The 20,522-nt window shown below is 46.1% G+C and overlaps 1 protein-coding gene across 7 annotated transcripts in view; it reads left to right on the top strand.

Moving 5' to 3' along the window:
• Window positions 1-20,522, top strand: part of DDX31 (DEAD-box helicase 31) — a 142,887-nt gene that overhangs the window by 49,317 nt on the left and 73,048 nt on the right. For 4 of the 7 annotated variants that reach the window (XR_010119915.1, XR_010119916.1, XM_055270582.2 and 1 more), the window contains exons 18-19: window positions 3,491-3,602; window positions 9,696-9,864. Coding sequence is in view for 4 of the 7 variants with exons in the window: in XM_055270582.2 (XP_055126557.1) it covers window positions 3,491-3,602; window positions 9,696-9,864 (281 nt within the window). In the remaining 3 variants the exon portion in view is untranslated. Of the gene's footprint in view, window positions 1-3,490; window positions 3,603-9,695; window positions 9,865-20,522 lie in introns of those variants that run through there. The other 3 variants (XM_055270583.2, XM_055270584.2, XM_063635735.1) reach the window with 3 other exon arrangements.

The raw sequence follows: 20,522 nt of genomic DNA on the forward strand, positions 1-20,522 counted from the left end.
ATCCTACGTTGTAAGTGTCATGTTGGTAAAGACCTGGCTTGCTGAGCCAAGTTTAACTTGAATTCAGAGGAAAAAGAAAAACTAAACTAAATTGACTCTGTTACTAATTATCACATAGATATACACAACCTGAGAGAGTATTTTATGTATGATTCATGTCAGTAGTAAGAAGAATAAAGTAGATGCTGGATACAACTTTTAATTCTGTTGTGCATAAGAAATACCACGTGTCTTAATTGCTGCCCTCAATTTGAGCAGTTCTCTAGCATGTGAACTAATGCCAGGCATGTAAATGTGGGTTCAGTAGCTAGGCCTTTCGTTCAGATAGCCAGACACCTCATTACAGTGCCCCTCTCCTTCACCCAGCGCGATTGAAGCCCATGGTAAATGTCCCTTTGGCAGATACATTTTTGGGCTTCTGTGAACAGAAAGAAAGCGAGTGAAGCATCTGTAAAATGTATATTTCATATTTAGGTATATAAAATATATATAGCTATGTCTGGGTGTGTGAATGTTCACCTACCTACAAAGAGAATAAATTTGATCTTTCAACTTTACTGGGAAGCACTCAGAAGGTTCTAGGGACCGTGGGGGTAAAACTCAGCTTGGCAATAAAGTGATTAAAACAAAACCCTTCCATTTAGCTTAAAAATACCTTGGAAGTTGGCAATATCAAGGTGCAGGCTTTCACAAAAACCTGCCACCTTTGCTACTACTTTTTATAATAAAAATAGTCCAGCCTATTTATCTTAGACTCATCTGTTGCTTCTTGATAGGTGTGAAATCTTCATCATCAAAGTATACACACACCCAACCGTGTTTTTCCTACAAGTGTTTTTGTCCTATGAAATATACCTGTAAACTTATCCTAACAAAGGAGCCGTTGCTGGCATTGCGAAATCTTAAAATAAGTTTAGAGCCCCCTGCTCATCCTTTCTGATGGCCTGTGTTTTCCAAGATCAGTAGGATATTAGAGACAAAGGTGCATTGTGTGCGGATGGATGGTTGGAAATGTGTTTTTCTAAACTACCCATGGTCCACTAGTTGAAGTTAGCTTCATTAACCAGTACTGACTCTGTGTCTTGGAGGGTGGGAGAGCCAGCCCTGCCAGGTATCCATGTGCCCTCAGGGGTTTGACCCGCTCTCATTATAGGAGCATTTTACCTGTCGGGGGCTGAGATGGTGCTGCATAACTCTGCCCCCCTCTGTCTTCAGTTTAAATTTAGACTGTCCTCCCCAGAAAACAACTGAAAAATACCTCATTCATTCTCAAGAGGGGCAATTTTAAAATAAGGTATTTCTGGAAGCAGGGGTTAGGGAGGAGTAAGATTTTTTTTCCTAAGTATTATATATTGTTTTTTTTCTGCCATTAACTTTTTCTTATATTTTACTAAAACTGACCTTATCATTTCAAACCTGTGAACCTAGTTCTATCGTGTTTTTTTTCCCTGCGTATTTCGCTTGTATACACACTCACATTATATATATGTAATTTTTTTTTTTTTTTGGTTGGGAAGAAAAGATGCCTCATTTTGAAACCTAAAGGGGGGAATAAGAAAAGCCCTTTGTAATATATTGCCATATTATCACTAAATCCCCTGACAGTTGTGACACAGAAGCAAGTCACCTGTCACTTAAGCTTGAGGTCTCTTTAATTTTCTCCTGGAATTCGCACCAGGCTGTCTTTAATTTGAGGCCTTTATTGGAATTCTGAAACCTCTCTGCCTCCCTGGCTCTCAGATCTATTCTGAGAGCTGTTACAGAATGTATACAATAACCAACAGAGGGATTCGGAGAGGGCTGGAGCTCTGTTTATTTAACACTCTAGAGGGATTTTTGTGCTTATTCGGTCCTGGCTGCCCGGCTTTCAATATCGCTTTGACAACCATTCTGCCCTTCTCATTAATTTTAAACAGTTAAAACACAAGAAAAAGAGGAAAAAGTTTTCATTATTAAAGTGCTTTACTTTTTAATAACAGAGGATTCTGTCCGCCAGGGGAAAGGGCATCCTCGCTAATTTCACATTCATATTAAAAAAAAAAAAACACAGGGAAGGTGACAGTTGCGCTGCTGAGGTGGCTTAACGAAAGGAGGGCAGCAAAAAAAAGTTTGTGTTTCACATCAGTTAAGAGGGTAAAAAAAAAAAAAAAAAATCCTTGTTAATGACAATAGCAAATGTCCACTTTGGTAACACGGCTCCTGAGTGACTCTTCTCCTGACATTTTAGCGGATAGAACCCTTAGGGGGACCTTGTATTGTACTGTGAAATCAGCGAGACTGTCATCAACCAAACAGGTAGCAGGAACGATTTGACTAAACTAAAAACATTTTCACGTTAAGTCTCTTAATATAGAGATGAACGTCGATCCAGAGAATGAGGCTTTTTCTTTCTTCTCCTTTGTTCTTCCTCTGTCAGCCTTAAAGGTGAAAGAGAGGCTTGGGGAGTCTTGGTGAGGCCAGATGCAAGCGCTCACACACCATCCTCTACAAGGTTAAGCAGCATGACCTGGTCTCACTCTGGATTTTCCCCGGGGGCTCACACTGGGGTGGCGGGTGGAAGTAGAGGCACCAGCACCACTCAAGTGATCAATGTCACTTGGCAGGTTGGCCTCATTGGGTGGAAGAATCTGTGTTCTCTTGATTTCACATTCAGTAGAAAGCACCCATGTTTGTTTTAAGATATTGGAGATAAAAGCCACTAGTTTTTAGCGGGGATATTTAAAAAGGAAATTTTTTTCCCTGGTACTGTTAAAGGATGAAAAGAAAATAATTGTCTATTTTATTAACATTTTCCATCTGTAGGCTCTTTGCATGCACACAGATGCTACTTCTTACACAGGGACGATTTGCTGCAAAGATCCAGGCAGTCTTTGAGTGTGGTGTCCTGGAACAGCCCACTCACTCCTTAATAGGTTCCTGGCCACAGTGGCCATGGGCTGGAGGAATAAATCTGAAACACTAGAAGTCTGAACCGCTCTAGGCACTGAGGAAGCCTGCTCTGAAATTCAAGGATAGGGGTAACTTTTTAAGGCAGAATTTTAGGCAGGTCACTGTGGAGTGCTCATGAAGATAAATTGTCAGTGTTCCGCTGATGGGTATAAGGGAAAGGTGAAGATTCCTAGGAGATCCAAGACCCATTTGAAAACAGCTCATGTTCAGTGATGTTTTAAATGTCTGAATTGGACTTGGAAAATTCCAACGTGTCTCCAATGGTCTTTGATTTTGAACATGCATGGTAAGAGGTCAGGAAGAAAAGTAAGTGAATAAGTAAACAGGCCTGATCTTCTCTCTCATAAAGCCATCCTCATCTTTACTTGACTTTAACATCTCTATAGCTCCCTTTTTTTCCCTAGTAATATTGAAAGGATTACCCTTGTTGGCCCCTAGGTGGTTACTGTGTGATTTTACTGTTATTAAATCTATTATAAACTGCTTCATTATTCTTGACTTTGACTCTATCTCTCCTTTAATCCTTCCGTCGCCCTCTCAGAAATCCCATGCTGTTGGCCCCCAGGAAATCCGAGAGCGAGCCACAGTCTTGCAGACGGTATTTGAAGATTACGTGCACTCCAGTGAGAGGAGGGTCTCCTGGGCAAAGAAAGGTCAGTCGATTTCCTAGGTGCTTGCGCAGTGGATAGCCCAGCAGAGTGCTCTCCCCCACCTTCACCCACATACCCCCAAACCGGTTGAGAGGCCAACATGGGGGTCCCTGCTCACCAGCCAAAGCCTTCAATCTCCATAATTCTTCAGGGTTTGGAAGCAGGCACAGAAGGCTTTAAAGTGATATTAAATGTTAATTTCATCCTTCCCCATGTTTTGCACAAATGAGGCTTTATCTTAGCTTATATCAGGACTAGAGTTTTGACCCAACAACTTGGATCTTAAGGATCCGTTTTCCTCTTTCTTTGAAAACCAGATAGAAGACATGTGACACGTTAGTAGAAATAGTTGTAGAGATGGAAATTAGAGATGAAGGCCAGAGCTGGAAATATCAGACCTAAGCAGTTCCTATTTGAAGGCACAAAGAAAAATGAGAAAGAACAGTACTGAGGAGGAGCCATAGACCACGAACCCAATTCCTAGGAAATTTATAAAAGAGTTAGGTATTGATTTAGTATTCAGACCCTTTGTAGGATAAGTTGGCTCCTGGGATCACCATACATTAGATGTGGACTTCACAGTTCACAATGAGCAATAAGCAGTGCATGGCTGAAGGGGGTTTGTAATCACTGGTACTTTTTATCGTGGGATGTCTTAGCCAGAGACTGACCATGTCTAATGAGACTTACTCCATGCTGGAGGATGCACAGGGTTTTTTTGTTAGTTGCCTGCTATTTTGAGAAGAGTGCCAGGCTGGCTTACCAATATTGGAATACTGTAGCATCCTTTCTTTTTATAAATAGAAATGCTTTAAAAACCATTCATTTGACAAATATTTATCAAATTGGGCACTATTCTGAGTGCTTGGAATGCATGAGAGATCAAAACAAAAATCCTTGCTTTGTGAAGCCAGCATGTTAGTGGGGTGCAGGGACAGCAGACAGTGAGCATAATAAACATAATAGATTAGTCCGTTTAAAGGTGACAAGAGCTATGGAATAAGTAGAAGGAGATGGGGGAGGTGAAGGGGTGACATAGCAGAGTGCATTTTTAATGGGGTCAGAGTGAGCTTCATTGCGTAGGTGATACTTGAGCAAAAACCTGAAGTGGGATGAGCCCCGTGGCTCTCTAAAGGAAGGGCATTCTGGGCGGTGGGAGCCGGTGCAGAAGAGCTCGAGGAAGGCAGTGTGGACGGAAAGGGGGTGCTGGCCAAGGCAGAATCACGTAAGACTTTGGGTCTTGGTCGGAATGAAGGGGGAGCAGAAGTGTGGTGGGATCTGACTTGGGTTTGAAAGAGATCACCTGGCTGCTGTGTGAGAATAGACTCTAGCAGGGGCAAGTGTGAAAGCTGGGAGCCTGGCTGAGGAGCAATTGTGGTCACCAGGAAATATAGATGAAAAAATGGGTTAGTCAGCAAATATTTTCAAGGACCTGTTATATACCTTTAGCACATTATAATTGCAATTATTGGTTGTCGTTAAAAATCAGAACCACACAAGGTAAAAGATGAAGTCCCAGTAATTGCCACTGTATATATACTGTATATCCTTCTAGACTTTTCTCTAATAATATCCTGTCTTGGCATTTCCCTAAAGGGAATTCAACAATTCCCAAGGGTTTTCCTACCTTGCTACCTCTAGAGGAGTATTGCTCTATGTCTCTCAAGAGGAATAGGGTCTTTGTCACAGTGTAACTTTACAGAGTTTGGACCTTTGATGAAAGTTAGGCAAATTCAGCTGGCTGTGCAGTACGTAACAAGGTGTTGTGCTGCTGAATTCCAGGGCTGGTATCAAAGTTGCAGTGGAAAGAAATAAACCCACACTGTCACCTTCGATTTTGGTGTCAGTGATGCCTCAGATATTTTGGCAAGACTACAGCTCTTTCAAGGTGTCTTGGTCATCTGAGTAGAAGTTACAGTAATTCTTAAAAGATGTGCTTTTGGGTTTTCTCTCACCGTTATTACCATTGAACTTGTTAATACCATGAAACAAGCAGAGTCACTTGTCTTTTGTTTAAGGAATGTTGGAACAGGGTCACTTCCCAATGTTTATGTACCATGAAGGAAATAAACGTTTCATGTCTCTTATTGGCTAATCGATTTCCACACCAGATTGATAATGGGCTGGGACAGCACTGCCTCTTACAGAGCTCAGTCACCCCATTTCAGACGTTAAGTCTTGCCACCATTCCTTCTCTCCTGTTTCTTAGGACTAAGTTTTGGAGGCTTGAGAGAGTATATACATATTTGCCACCCTAAACGTATTGAATTTACAGCATAGGAACAGCCACTGCACCCCATAGGTGGAGACGCTCTTTTGCATTTCAATCTGCATATGCAAATTCTCCACTATTGACTTGCTTCCCTTTTATGCCATTTCAGAACCCACCTCATGAATAATTAACAAAGCAGCTGGCTTTTGCCTTGATGGCAGAAAACTAGTTAGAAACTGGGCCAAGTATGTATTTGTTTTCCTTTTGCATTTTTGGACCCAGTCATTGTTAATAACCAGCATTTAATTGTCAGTTTCCAGAAGCAGTTACCCCTTTTTTCCTCTGTTTTCTTGCATCATTTAGCTAGGGATTCAAGTTGTAAAACGAGTGGTAACATAAGTTTGAATTCCGGACTCCTAAACAAAAATCTTGGAAGCTAGAGTCCTCTGCCTGCAAATGACCATTGCTCCTGTGGCTTAATCCTCTCCATCTTCAGGTCTCCCTGCAGACCAGGAACTCTATGTAGGATTTATGCCTGTTTGGAAGGGATGCTTCTCAAAGTCTAGAAAACCCACACCAGTGATGACAAGTCATTCTTCTCCCCTCAGTGGGGTCAGAGCTAGGCTGGGCGCTTTACCAAATGCTTTGTCTTGAAGAGAACAGCAGGGAACCTCCTTTTCCTCCATCCTTGCCATAGTTGTCGCTGTAGGTGTTGGGTGGTCTTGAAGATGCATGTGCCTTTATTCTGTACTGAAGGGTGCTCTTGTGGGAGTGGAGGTGGGGTTGGGAGGAGCAGAGATGATCTTCACCTTCCAGGCTGGAGGTTTGTTTATTTCTGTCTCCTTCATCTTACAAGTCATCATAAGATACCACTAGTTTCTGATCCAAATGTCCAGGAATGAAAAAGGACGATGTGTCCACATGAGATACTTGAAAATAGATTTGCCCTAATTCAGGCACCTTAAGTAGTTGGCAAGAAATAGGAATCAGTGACTGCAAAGTGCTGAACTCTGGTGGCCTGTAGCTTCATCCGTCACCCCAAATAAATGTCTGCTTTCATTACTTCTCCACTTTCCGCTTGTGTGGGTCCCACAGCCCCTGTTCCTTCTGCACATTCTAGACACTGCCAACATGAGCCACTTCCTGCTCCTTGAAAGGTCCTGCAGACAGCTGCTGCAGCATCTGAAATTCCTGCTTCTCTAAATTATCCAAACATGGGAGTCCATGCAAGTATGTGAGGACAACCAACTGTCGCTGTCCCCGGTGAGACAGGAGCCTTGAGGACAAGGAGGTTTAGTAAAAATATGCAGTGTGAAATGCTGCCTGGCCAGTTGTCTGGGGAGAAAACACTTCCTGCCACATCTTGGCAAACTCATTATCACTGTAAAGCTGTTAGCTGGGCACCTACGTCTCTTGGGACAGATGCTCTCAGTGCTCAGCTCATAGGATTGGTGGAGAGGAGGAGAGGAAGAGAGGTGACCAGGGTGGAAGCCCAGGGGCTCATCTGCTTACACTGAAGAGAGGTAGGAAATGAAGAGACCTAGAGCGGGATTTGGGTAACTGAGGTTTTAAAAGTGCAGGCTCTTGGTTTGGTTTCGGCTTGACTTGGTTTCAGTCTTGTCTTTTTTGAGACCAGAGTGAGTGTTGGGAGTTGGGGAAAGAAAGAGAGGTTGAGGAGATCGGCTTGAATCTCCTGGGTCATGTAGCAGTAGAGCCTTTCCCTCTGAGGGCTTGGCCGTGGGGCTCTGTGTCTGGTGGTATCAGTACCCTCCAAACAGTACAGACCATTTGAAGCGTTAAAGATTTTCCTTGAAAAAGTCCCTAGTTATTAAAAAGGGAAGTAAGCACAGATTTAAGAGTGGGGTGCAGAGGAGTTGCCTTGGTTATTATTGCTCATCGATTGGGAAAAGGAGTTCACTTTACTCAGTAAATAGAGCTTTGATGGATTCCCCAGGATCCTTCCAGGAGCTGATCTGCTAAAATGACACTTTTTATTACTGTTCATAAACGCCAATCTCCAGGTGCTGCTGGGATATTATGTTTAAGCTGTGGGCAAACTTGCCAGTCCAGTGGCTCAACAAGGAGAGTGAGGAAGCGAAGGCTGGCGTTCAGTTCTTGCCTCCATCAGACACCGTCGGCTGGGCTCTGGCTCAGCTGCTGGAAGAGCAGGATTGGAGGTGAAGAGAGCAGTGACAGGGATGGTGGGGAGTGCTTTGCAGGACGTCCCCCTCCTTCCTTGTTGGAGTGAGAAGTGGGTGGACACTCGGTTTTCATTTTTACTTCCAGATATTCAAGGGGGAACTCAATCTACGAGAATCTTTCCTCAAGGGAATGCCTAGTTAAGTAGACCAAAGCTCCACCCTCCTGGGAATGAGTCTGGCCCTTTTCTCGGGGAGGAGGGACCTACAACAAGGACCCCCTTTTCTGAATTTAATTTTCTTTGAAACGACGTTTTGCTCTTGTCGCCCAGGCTGGAGTGCGGTGGCATGATCTCTGTTAACTCCAACCTCCGCCTCCCAGGTTCAAGTGATTCTCCTGCCTCAGCCTCCCAAGTAGCTGGGATTACAGGCACCTACCACCATGTCTGGCTAATTTTTGCATTTTTATTAGAGACAGGATTTCACCATATTGGCCAGTCTGGTCTCAAACTCCTGTCCTCGGGTGATCTGCGTGACTCAGCCTCCCAAAGTGCTAGGATTACAGGCTTAAGCCACCACACCCGGCTGCTTTTCTTCATTTTAAAACAGTACTGAAACTTTCCTGATGGAATGTTTGATGAACGTCCCTAAATTGTTGTCAGTCCTCGAGGGACTATTTTAGAGACTTAGTAATTTTCTTTCTCCTTTAAAAATTTGTTTCATTTCCTTTTTTACACATTCTTTGAGTAAGAAACGCTATATTGGTTAATCTTGGATACTTTTAGAATGAACTTGGTTTTAAAATCCCATGAGGAATGCGGGGTGAGGTGGCTCATGCTTGTAATCCCAAGCATTTTGAGAGGCTGAGGCGGGAGGACCACTTGAGGTCAGGAGTTCAAGACCAGCCTAGGCAACATAGTGAAACCCTGTCTCTCCAAAAATAAAAGTTTAAAAATTAGCCTGTAGTCTGAGGGCACGAGGATTACTTGAACCCAGGAGCTTGAGGCTACAGTGAGTTATGATCATGTCACTGCACTCCAGTCTGGACAACATAGTGAGACCCCGTCTCTTTAAAAAATTTTAAATTTGAAAAGTCCTGTGAGTACACAAAAAAACAGGTATCAGGGATTGCCTATGGATAAGGGAGCTGGAGGTGGGGCTTGTGGTAAACGGGGCATTGGTGGTAATGTCGTTCATTCATAGTAAACATGACAGTCATAATAAAGCCTTTTGAACTTTGTGAATTTTGTAACAGACTAGCATGCATTAACTATTCAAAAGTAAGTAAAATTTAATTAGGAAAAATGTGTTCATGTAGATGTCTAATGATTTTCTCATTTTCATAAGAAAGCAATGTCCTGTGTTGATCATTTCTTAGTTTCTTCACCCATTCTCTCTTTTCACTCGTTTACACAACAGACATCTACCAAGTGCCTGCCATGACCAGGTGCTGTGCTGGGCCCCACCCTGTGGGATTGTTAGGAGCTCTGTGGTCAAATCTGATATTTTATCGGGCATATTCAAGTAATAATTGTGGCCCCCTGTATTTTTTTTTCTTTTTGTTGTTTAGGAATTGAAGAAATACACAGGAGTCTAGATTTTAGTTGTTGGTATATGTTGTAATTGTCCTGCTCATGTTTCTTTGCCTGGCAAGATAAAGTACAGAAGATAACCATTAGGCCGGGCACTTTGGAGCTTCGAGACCCCAGTCCTGACAGCTTCCCTCCCCGCTCCCTTTTCTTTCAGCTCTGCAGTCCTTCATCCAAGCCTACGCCACCTACCCTAGGGAGCTGAAGCACATCTTCCACGTCCGATCCCTCCACCTTGGGCATGTGGCGAAGAGCTTCGGACTAAGAGATGCCCCCAGGAATCTTAGTGCCTTGACTAGAAGGAAGAGGAAAGCACACCTGAAAAGGTAAGACGAGCTGAATTCGTCCCGTGACGGGGCTAGAGAGCTCCGTTCACATGAGCACCAGTGAGGTGATGTGCTAGCTGCCATGCTCCCCACAACTCTCTTCTCACTCATACCTGCCCTTCTCCCAATAAACAAGCACTTGGAATGAGAAGAAAGCCACCTCATCTTGCAGAAATTCAGGGGTGCCTCCTTTTGGGCCCAAATGTGGTGGGGTTCATAGGACTCGCTGTAGTCAGAGCTTCGGTTGTGCTGCGGTCCGCCCTGGAGAGCATGCGAGATGTGTATGACACATTCTGGTGTGTTCTGTGTGACGAGCCCTGGAAGCATACCTTGTTCCAGTGAGATGGAAGGGCTGAGTGCCCCAGCCTCAGATTCCAGGAGCTGCCAAAGCCCAGAACTCTAACACTGGCTTTGGGGTCAGCGCCGGGCTCCTTGCCGCTGAGTTGCACCTCCAGTGGTGAGCGCTCATCAAGGCAAGAGCGGTGAGCCCTTCCCCTTTCCTCCCAAAAAGAGCTTGTTCAGGACTTGTCCAGAGGTCCTGGGGAGAGGAAGGAGAGGGAGGGGTATTGCCATGTTCGAGGCTGGGCTCTGAGTCTGTCTTCACAGTGCTGAGATGATTTCCCTCAGCAAGCTACATTTGTAAAAGGCCTTCTTCCTCTCCTCAAAGACATGTTCTTTTAGTACCAGCCTCAGCCCCTCACAGGAGCCAGAGCGCTTGGGGCCCCGTGAGCTACTCATGTCAGAACTTTGGGGCGGATGGTCTCATTGTTTATGTGGGAACAGTCCGTCGAACAAATGTTTGGGGCACAGAGACTTTTTTCTCACTTGCCCTGATTTCCAGGTTCAATCCCAGAACATTCTGGACGGTTAGTTTGCATTGTTTATCCTCCCTTTTCCATGTTAATTTACAAACGCCTCAGGCTCCCCCACTGACTCTGGGAATCTGCAGGCAGAACCACTCTGCGCTGCCTGTTCCCGCACAGTGTCCAGCTTGCCCGTTCACCAGGAAGGACCACTCTGTGCTTCCTGTTCCCACGTGATGTCTGGCTTCTCTGTTCACTGGGAAGTGTCGATTATTCCATCACTTTTGTCAGGGCCCCGTTTCTCTAGCCTGTCACGGCAAAGACAGAGGGACCACCCAGTGGAGGGAAGTGACCATTGGTCTTGCATTGAAGTTGGATTGAAGTCGGCTCCGTTCTGATGTGAGTTTGGGGCCATACCTTTTCTTAATGTCTCAGAGCCTCGATCTCAGCTACACTAGGGAGAAGAAAATCCATATTTTTGGTTACTTCACAAGATTGTCTTGAGAATCAAAATCAGGTGATTCCTGTAATCCCAGCCCTTTGGGAGGCCCAGGCAGGCAGATTGCTTGAGGCCAGGAGTTAGAGACTAGCCTGGGCAACATAGCGAGACCCTGTCTCTACAGAAAAAAAAAAAAAAGATTAGGTGACTTGTGAATACGCCTTTTGAACCATACAGGGCCCTACAGATGAAGGTCCTTACAAGCTAAAAAGCAGATTCGGGGACATCCAACTTGACCTCTCTGGGGGACTTGGCACTTCCAAGTCTCACTGGAATGGATAGAGTGTTGCCAAATTCTGTTCCCAGTTTTGGAATTTTTAAGATGCTTGATTCTTTTCTGATACTAATAACTCTCACATAGGACAATGCTCCAGTAATTATTTGAGGAAAAGCAAACAGAAACTGTTTCCATGTGCTGCTGTACTGCAGTGCCTAGATGAGTGTGGACGTGTCCTTTTCTGGTTCCTTCTAGGCCATTTTGAGGTTCGGGGGTACAGAGCAGGGCTGCAGCCCAAAGCTGTTTCTGCTCATCCTCTGCTAGAGCCAGGCTGTCCTCCCAGAGGGCCAAGATGCCTCAGCTCTACTTCCAGGCGCTCTTGGCTGTGCCAGGATTCTAGGCTGCAGGGCCCGGGAACTGGGTTCCTGTCTTAGGATCTGCTGTCCCCAGTACTCATGTATGTTAACTTTGATTTGAGTGTGGGATGAAACCATGAGGCCTCCCAGCTAATGACTGAGAGTAGCCTCATCATCAGAAGCCTGATCATTTTGTCACCGTCTCAGCAATGGTGACACTTTGAGAGCAGAGGAAGAGATCTGCCAAATGATTACTGTTAAGAAACACACATCTGGCCGGGCACGGTGACTCACTCCTGTAATCCCAGCACTTTGGGAGGCCGAGGCAGGTGGATCACGAGGTCAGGAGTTCAAGACCAGCCTGGCCAAGATGGTGAAACCCCATCTCTACCAAAACTACAAAAATCAGCCAGGCGTGGTGACAGGCGCCTGTAATTCCAGCTACTTGAGAGGCTGAGGCAGGAGAATCACTTGAACCTGGGTGGCGGAGGTTGCAGTGAGCTGAGATCGTGCCACTGCACTCCAGCCTGGGCAACAGAGTGAGACGCTGTCTCGAGGAAAAAAAAAAAAAAACACACATCTTTGTTTATTCCTCTTCCTGAAAATAAATGCGATCCCAAGATTTCATAGTTAGCAGATGATCTGCCTTTATGACTGGAGATTTCATTAGCAAGTGTTAATCCAGATAGCAGCTCCTCAGACCAGCCCAGATCCTGGAAAGCAGAGAGGGAAGCCTGTGGGCGGGGGAATTGGAGACAGCATTGTCCTTACCTTGAGAAGCCGCTAGGGAGAGAGCAGCCCGCTGCCTCCTGCCCCAGCTGACCCTCGCTGGCAGATGGGCACCAAGACCATGATACCCCTGTGAGCAGGGGATTTAACAGGGCTTTATTTAGGGAAGAATGGGCTGATTAGCTGATAAAGAGCATGTAAGATGGTATGGGGCAGCCTTTGATGTCTGGCTGGCGCGGCAGGGAGCTGGGCGGTGAGTGACAGCAGTGTGTCACAGGATTACTCCGCCCGTGACAATGCCGCTCTCTGTTCTTGCCATGTCCCCACTCTGTTCCAGCTACTTTTTCTGTTGTTATGCCCTTCTTTTGAAGGCATTTCTCTTCACACTCCTTAGATCCTCCCCCCCCACCCCTGCCTTTCGAAGGCAGACGGGCACTCGAGGATACAGTGGGTACCTTTTTTTATTTGGGGAAATCTTGTCACTCCTGGAGGAGGAATGACTTTGCAGCTAATCTGCACATGGACCGTATAATTGTGGTCAGGGTAAGCGGCAGAGAAAACTTGACAGATTTTCCACACCTCAGTCAGAGTTTGAGCAAATGCCAGTTGCTGCTTTTTGAGGACTGGAAAGAAAAGTCCATTAAACCCCACAAAGTGCTTGAGTTATATGCTGTGGCCACAATTACTGTTCTGAGCTGAAACGTCTCCTCTGAAATCCATCTGTCAAGAAAGAGAATGGGTTCCTTATGTTTTGTATGGGTGAATAAAATAATGGCACTAAATTCTCTAAACTATTCTGCATTCCATTTTACGGTGTTTACTGCCTAGAATAATTATATATTATGTGCAAACCTGTGATATCTGCAAACCAAATCCATCAGACTAACAGAAGCCTGTCTCACCTGTCATATGCCAAGCGGGAGCTCAGGCGGGTATTAGGATGGGGACCGGGAGCAGGTTAGTGAGGAGGCTGTTCGGCTGGTCCATGCGATGGGAGAGGGACACTTCGTCTCTTATATTGCCTTTAGTCCTTCACTCAACCACTTTTCAGAAAAGGAAAATAGTTCATGGCCCCAAATGAGATCTTAATAACTAGGTTTCTGTCGACTTTTCCAGTGCTCAGTTCTGAAAGGGAACAGTAAATATCTTCCCCTACACATAGAAATACAGTCATAGTCACAAAAACTCTTCTGACACCTACACGCAAACCTGTCAAAACAGCCCCCACCCCAAACACCAACATAGACATGTACACAGATAGTTGGTGCTATCGGTAAAATATTGAATGGCCCCTTAGCAACATCCGTCACGAAAACAGCATTTTCCCTTCTGTGAAATGCAGTTCTTATTTTGAAGCTATAGCAGATTCAGCAGTTTCTGAGAAGCAAAGGTAACATATCTTTCCAAAGTCCCCATCTTTCCAGGAGATGCTGCGACCCAGCACTGTCTGCTGGGAGAGGCAGAATTGTGTGGTTTGCCAGGTGTCTGTCTGTCTGTCTAGGTCGTCCCACGAGTAGAACGCATCAGGACAGTGAGCAGGCCCACTCAATAGGGCCACGCTTCTCTCTCATTTCGTTGCCACTCTGGAAAATGGCTCAATAAGATAGAAACGATGCGCCTTAAGTTCTTAGTGTTAGGCTGGGCACAGTGGCTCACACCTATAATCCCAGTGCTTTGGGAGGCCAAGCCCACGAGGTCAAGGTTGCAGCAAACTGTGATCACTGTACCACTGTTCTCCAGCATGGGTGACAGAGTGAGACACCATCTCTAAAAAAAATAAAATTTAAAAATGTTTAAATATCTTGGTGATACTGTGACAGTATGAAAGAGTAAGTCTGCTGTTTGTAAACCATCCTATTTTATGTGAATTATATGCTGTGCTCACGTAGTAGTTTTTGCCAGATGATTCAGTTTATGGTACCTAAGACTGGTTTTACCCCTGACTTCTGCCACCTGCCTTTCTAATGTTGTTCTTAGAGCTTAGAAACATCTGGGACATCTTCATTATCAGTAATGCAATAATTTTGTCCCCCTGTTGCTCCTAGCTTCCTCTTTAAAATTACTAAACAGCAATCTGAATTGTTGGAAAGAAAAGTTTTATTTGTATAAATTTTCTCAAGTCAGCCTAGCCCAAATGTTAGGTGGTAGCTCCTAATTTTATCAAATAAGGTATAGAGTCTAAGCTGGGGTTCTCTTACCCCTTAGTACCTAGTAGATCTGGGCGTGCTAAGTCAGTGCTCAGCAGGCGCTGATCAGTAGGAAGAGGGGAAGTGGGACCAGAACCAGCGCACCCTGTGGCTTGTGTGCCAGGCCTTGCAGAGGATTTCCTTAACCTCCCACACTTCCGAAGTTCTAGAAGTCATTTACTTTCTAAAATAAACATCCTCGTGGAAATCATACACACCAGTCACCCCTTCTTCATAGATAGGACAGGTTCACAGATTTTTCCTGTCTGAATTATCACAAATGTTTCCAATTGGAAATTTTGCAACGCTCTGGGGCGGTTTTCATCGTTGAAGGCCTGTGCTGTGTTGTTCTCTGATTCTCACCCTTGCTCATTCAGCAGTTGTTTAATACCTGGGAAGAGCTAACTGTGCGGAATAGAGCCCTAGCTTGAGTCTGCACCCCTGTTAGCCCTCTCCCTTGCCCCTCTCTGGTTTCTTACATGCCGACTCTGGGAGAATCACAGTGATTACATCTGGGATTGAATCACACAGACACCAGGATTGAATCGTGGCCAGGCCACTTACAGTCTGTGTGCCTCTGGACAAGTCACTCAGCGTCTCTGTGCCTGGGTTCTCTGGCCTCAAAGGGAGGTACTCAAGTCGCTGTTTTATTGTGGGGGTTAAGCCGGAGGATAAGTGGAAACATCGTGGTGTCCAGCACGGGAATAAGTGGGAGCACCTGGTGATCATCACAACGACCATATTATCGTGTTGCTTCTTCCCCCAGCCTCCATCATTGTCGCAAGTACCCGCAGAACCGAGAGTACGAAAAGTGAACTGCAACCTTTTAGCACCCTTGAACTTTTCTTATCAGGAACAACCTTGAAAACATGGAACCGAGTCCCTCAAAGACGAGCATTAAGAAGCTGCAGCTGCATCTCCCTGTAAAGCAATATTCTCATCATTAGAGCAGCTTGCCTGCCAATTTTTATGTGGCATTTACAACCTCCCTAATATCACTTAATTAGCTGAAGGCAAACCTGGAATCTTGCCCACTGTGAAAACTTTCTCGATTTCGTTGAGCCAGTTAGCATTCTGTAAAAAGACAGATTGGCCAAACATGAGATGAGAGGCTGGACGAAACCACACTTGGAGACATGAGGATTTCTCCGTGTAAATCCACTGCACCTGAGTCAGTGCTCATCTACTCCATCTCAGCCGCGTCCAACACTGTTGATCCCTCCGGCCTCCTTAAACCTGTCTCTTCCCTCTGCTTCCCAAACACTGTCTTTATGAATAGCAGCCCTTAGCCCCGGCACTCCATCCGAACCTCTGAAACAGTCTCCCACCGAGTCTTCCTGTGGCCACGGTGCCACAGTCAGCCAGCACCTCCACAGCCCTCACCCCATCTTGCCCTGGCTTAGCTCCTTTCAGTGGCATCCCGTTAGGCTGTGATTAGAGCAAGCCACAACAAACACCCCTTCTCACAAAGGCCCCAGCCTTTGTTGACTGTTCAGCCTCATCCCACACCCCTGTTTCTTGTCCTTTCCTCAGGGCCTTTGCCTGAACATGTCCTGGGCTTGGACCTCTCCCCTCCCTGCTGTGCCCTCCCCAGCCAGGCAGACACCCTCACGTCTCTGCCCTGGCCCTGGTCTGTTGTGGTGGCAGCTTTGCGTCTGCTTGTGGTGGTATTTGTATGTATGGTCAGCGTCTGCCCCTCCTCGAAAGTATAGCTTAGAGAACAGACCCTGCCTGGTTTTTGCTCATCGTGCAGGTTGGGTATTTCTCATCCAGAATGCTTGGGGACCACAAGTGTGTCAGGTTTCAGCGTTTTCAGATTTTGTAGTGTTTGCGTTGTACAGGTTTTTTGAGCACCCAAACCCTGACCGCTGCAGTGAGCACTTCCTTTTAGTGCCACGCGTCATGCATCATGCCGTTGCTCAGAAAGCTTTGGATTTTGGAGCATGTCAGTTTTCAGATTTGAGGTGCTCAACCCGAATGCCCAGCACCTATCACAGAACCTGGCACACAGTAGGTGCTCGGTAAATTTTTTGTAATAGATGAATAGAAACCAAAATGTCCTATAATTCTGAGAGGAAGTGCACAAAGGAAAAGAAAGGAAGCAGGAATTGTTCTGACATGAAAAGGAGGTAAATCCCTCTTTATTGTGTAGTGAATTTGGAAAACAGCAAACCTTGCCTGGTGGGAAAGTTGTCTTTCAGAACTCTGTGGGCCGCTTGTCAGTCATTCTGTCCTAAGAGAACAGGCCTGGGGTTGGGATCTCCTTCCTCCACATAAAGGCGTCCTTGGGAAGGACAGCATTCCCCATGCTGATGCCCCTCGTGGCGCAGCCGCTGGTTCTGTTCCCTGGTGAAGGAGGCCTGGGATCAGCCCACAGAACACAGATGAGCGGGCTCAGGACTGGGGCCTCCGCCCCACCTAGACAAGGCCAGAGCAGGCATCCAGCAGAGAGGGGTCGCTAGGCCTTGCTGGAAGACCAGAGCAAAACAGGACCACCAGAAGTAGCCACGAGGACAGATGTGGCAGTATATGGGGAAACAGAATGTGCTCTGGAAATCGGTTGGGGAATCATATGAAAATGCTCTGCCCAGGCTCCAACCCAGGAGACCGTGGTTCAGTAAAATCTAAAATTATGAAGAGTGAGATAGAAGTGACCGTGAACTTGACCCAAGGACAGTCCCTGGGAACATGAAAGAATGTGGTCCTCAGAGCAGATGATGAAATGTTCTCCTTCACATGGCAGGGCAGCGAGGTGCTGCTGAATATATCGTAGTTTAAAGATGAGTTAGGATTAATCAGTAGTTTTTTATGTAGAACCTGGGCCAGCTGCACAGATGATAGCCAAGAACGTGCTCTCATGGCCTCTGTCAAGGGAGGCAGGCTGGCACCTCTGGGGTCCATGCTGGATCATGTCTTTAGGGCATTTGTCTTAAGAATAAACTCTCGTCCAGCCTGGAGCAAGGGATCAGAGCACTACTGTGGAAGGCGATTGCGTTTCTTCTGAGTGGGGAACACTGGCCTGTAGTCACTCAGGGACCGTTTATCAAATGAATCCATCTGTTAGTTACAGAGTTCACGCACGTCGTGTTCACAGGCAACTCCAAATGGGTTGCACAGTGTGGGCACACGCTCCAGTGGGGGGTCTGCCCTTCCCCTCTCAGCACACCCCGTGCAAAACCAGTTTCCACTGCTTTACCTTCTTTCTACGGTCAGGTGCTGTGGGCCTTGCTTTTCGGGCTCTGGTTTAATTACAGCTGTGCACACGCAGCTTTTTACATTTGGCCTTTTGCTTCCACCATGGTTTTTTTCTAGGTGACACCATGCAATTACCAGCTTTCTGCTTCCTCATGGAACAAATGCACCCTCCTCCCCACCCTGCTAATGAGGCGATTAGAGGATTTCACAGTGACCCTGAGCTTCCTCCACACCTGGGTCACCTGCAGACAGTGGGAACCACAGGGCATGCTTTCAGTCATGCAGTCAGGGCTGACAACAAAGAACAGGAATCCAGCCAGCCTCTCCCGGGACGATGCTGGAGACAGGCACATTCACTGCTGGAGCTGCCCAAGCAGTGGAATTAGAAGATGTGGCTGGCCTAGCGCAAACCACTAGATGCCAGATGCGGCTGCGTGCAACAGGAGAGTACCAGCTCTTCATTAGCTCGTCCTTGCTCAGAGCTCTTCTAGTTCATATCATTTGAGAGATCAAGAAGGAACATGACAGTCCCCCAGATCTCCCCTTCTGCACACAGGGTAGTTTTAGTCATCCCAAACCCCTCCTGTGTTACAGCCGACTACCTCTCTCCTCTTCTAATCTAACTCTACTTTCATTAAGCTGCTTTCTGCAATAGGAAGGTGTGTACCCCGGGCCCCTCCACACTCTTCTTCATGATGTCAGAGCTTTTCCATCTTGTTATAACCTATATGAAATGACTTCACGTCTTTTTCAAATATCTCCATGTTGGTCCCAATGTTATAGCTACGGTCCAAAATGCAGAGTAATTTGTTAACTACTTAATAGTCAAAAAGGGATATGGTTGAGAACCAGCATCCCAGAGCAACGGCATGTGACACTTTGTGCATATCAGTTTTAAGTGCTCGTGGCGGTGGCGGCAGCATCTCTTTTGAGGGCTTATGTGTGTTCTCTGCCGAGCTGAGTCCTCCATGCACATTATCTCACTGAGGCCTCACCCAGTCCCTGGGACCAAGGCAGGATCCTCAGTGGCCAGTGTAGAACTTGGAGCCTGGTCATGTGATTCTGAGTCTGAGAGATCCTGAAGCCCAAACTTTCAGCCAAGGGCCGTGTCGGCTTTCTCGCCTGCCCCGTCTGGAAGCTGCTGGTTTCTAGAATCTGTATTGGGTGAAATAGCAAGTATATGAACACAAGGAGATAACCACTCGTGTAACCAAAGAAATGGCCTTAAAGTAGGAGATGTTTTGGTTGTGTGTATGGAAGAATTTGGTTTGAAACTGTCAGAGTATCTTCGTAATGGGCAGTGTGATGAATGCTTTAGTACGTTAGCTTTTGTAAGTGAATAAGCTGGGACTTAGAGAGATGAGTACCTTGGCCAAACTTCCAAGAGTGGATCGTAGATGTTTTCTATTCTTTGGGGAAATCATTGGAACAACTTTGAGAAGAGACGATCATAAGCAAGATGTAGATCTGACTTTTTTTCCCAGTTTCCTCTAGGTCTGGAAGCGGAATGGTATAGTGCTGGGAGTGTGGGTTTGAAGCCGACATTCCTGAGTTTGATCCCAACCGTAGCACTCAGCAACAGCTTAGCTGTAAAATGGAGGTGCTGAAGGGTGGTTGTGTAGGGTGTGGGGAAGGGTAAGGAATGTGCAGCCTTAGCTCAGTGCTGATCTCAGAGTGGGTGTCTGATAAACAGCAGTTCCTCTGCCCTGTCTCACTTCCTCTCTTTGATCTGTAAATAAAAGATGGAAACTACATAGAGTCTTCCCTGAGTCTGCCCAGCCTGGCCCAACCTGGTCCCGTGGGTCCCATTGCACCTCCCATGGTTGGTGTGGCCTCTGCTTCAGCACCCCTGGCGTCCCAGTGTCTTGCAGCCCCCAGGGCTGTCCATTCGTGGACCTGGCTTGCCATTAGAGCTTCTGAGAATGAGCCAGAATTCACTACTTTCATTTTCCACCCTTTGGTCTTATTTCCACTGTTTGGCCTCTGTGAGATTCAAATGCTGTGTGTACATGATTTGCAAACATAGAAGTGATGTTATTGATCAGACCAGGCCTTAGTTCACATGACAATGTACCACATATCTGAGGATGACTCCTGTCTCCTCCCCTTTTCTCTTTATCGTGCTCTTAATAATAACACTAGTCAATATTTACTGAGTGCTTTCCTAACAGGCTGTGTGATGAAGACTTTAGAATGTTAGCTCATTAATCGTTGTAAGTGAATAACCTGGGACTTAGAGAAATAAGTACCTTGGCCGAACTTCCAGAATCAGTTCTACAGCCTGTATGAGGTTATGCCGGGACCCCCGCTCAGAGGGGCTTGTTTCTGGTGTGCCTGTCTCAGTCTGTACCAAGGCCCAGCTGCTCCTTGGTCTATACTGTTGCAGCCTGTCATCTGGATGGCTCGGCTCCACCCATCCTATCTGCCCAGGTTCTTTTCAAAGTCTGGTTCATGAAATTATCCAGACGTACAATGGAAACTGCCCAGCAAGAAGTATGGGGCAATCACGTCTGTTAGTGCAGGGGGTGATAATGGCAGGGATGGCGGCTCCACTGATGGGATGCTCAGCAGCAGCCAGACACTGGCCCCCATGATGGATGGCCACTGTGGTCCTCACTTCAATCATGATGTTATCCCTGTTTTACAGAGGAGGAAACTGCCCATGATGGCACC

The sequence above is a fragment of the Symphalangus syndactylus genome, chromosome 3 (genome assembly GCF_028878055.3).
Source record: "Symphalangus syndactylus isolate Jambi chromosome 3, NHGRI_mSymSyn1-v2.1_pri, whole genome shotgun sequence".
Lineage (NCBI taxonomy): Eukaryota > Metazoa > Chordata > Mammalia > Primates > Hylobatidae > Symphalangus > Symphalangus syndactylus.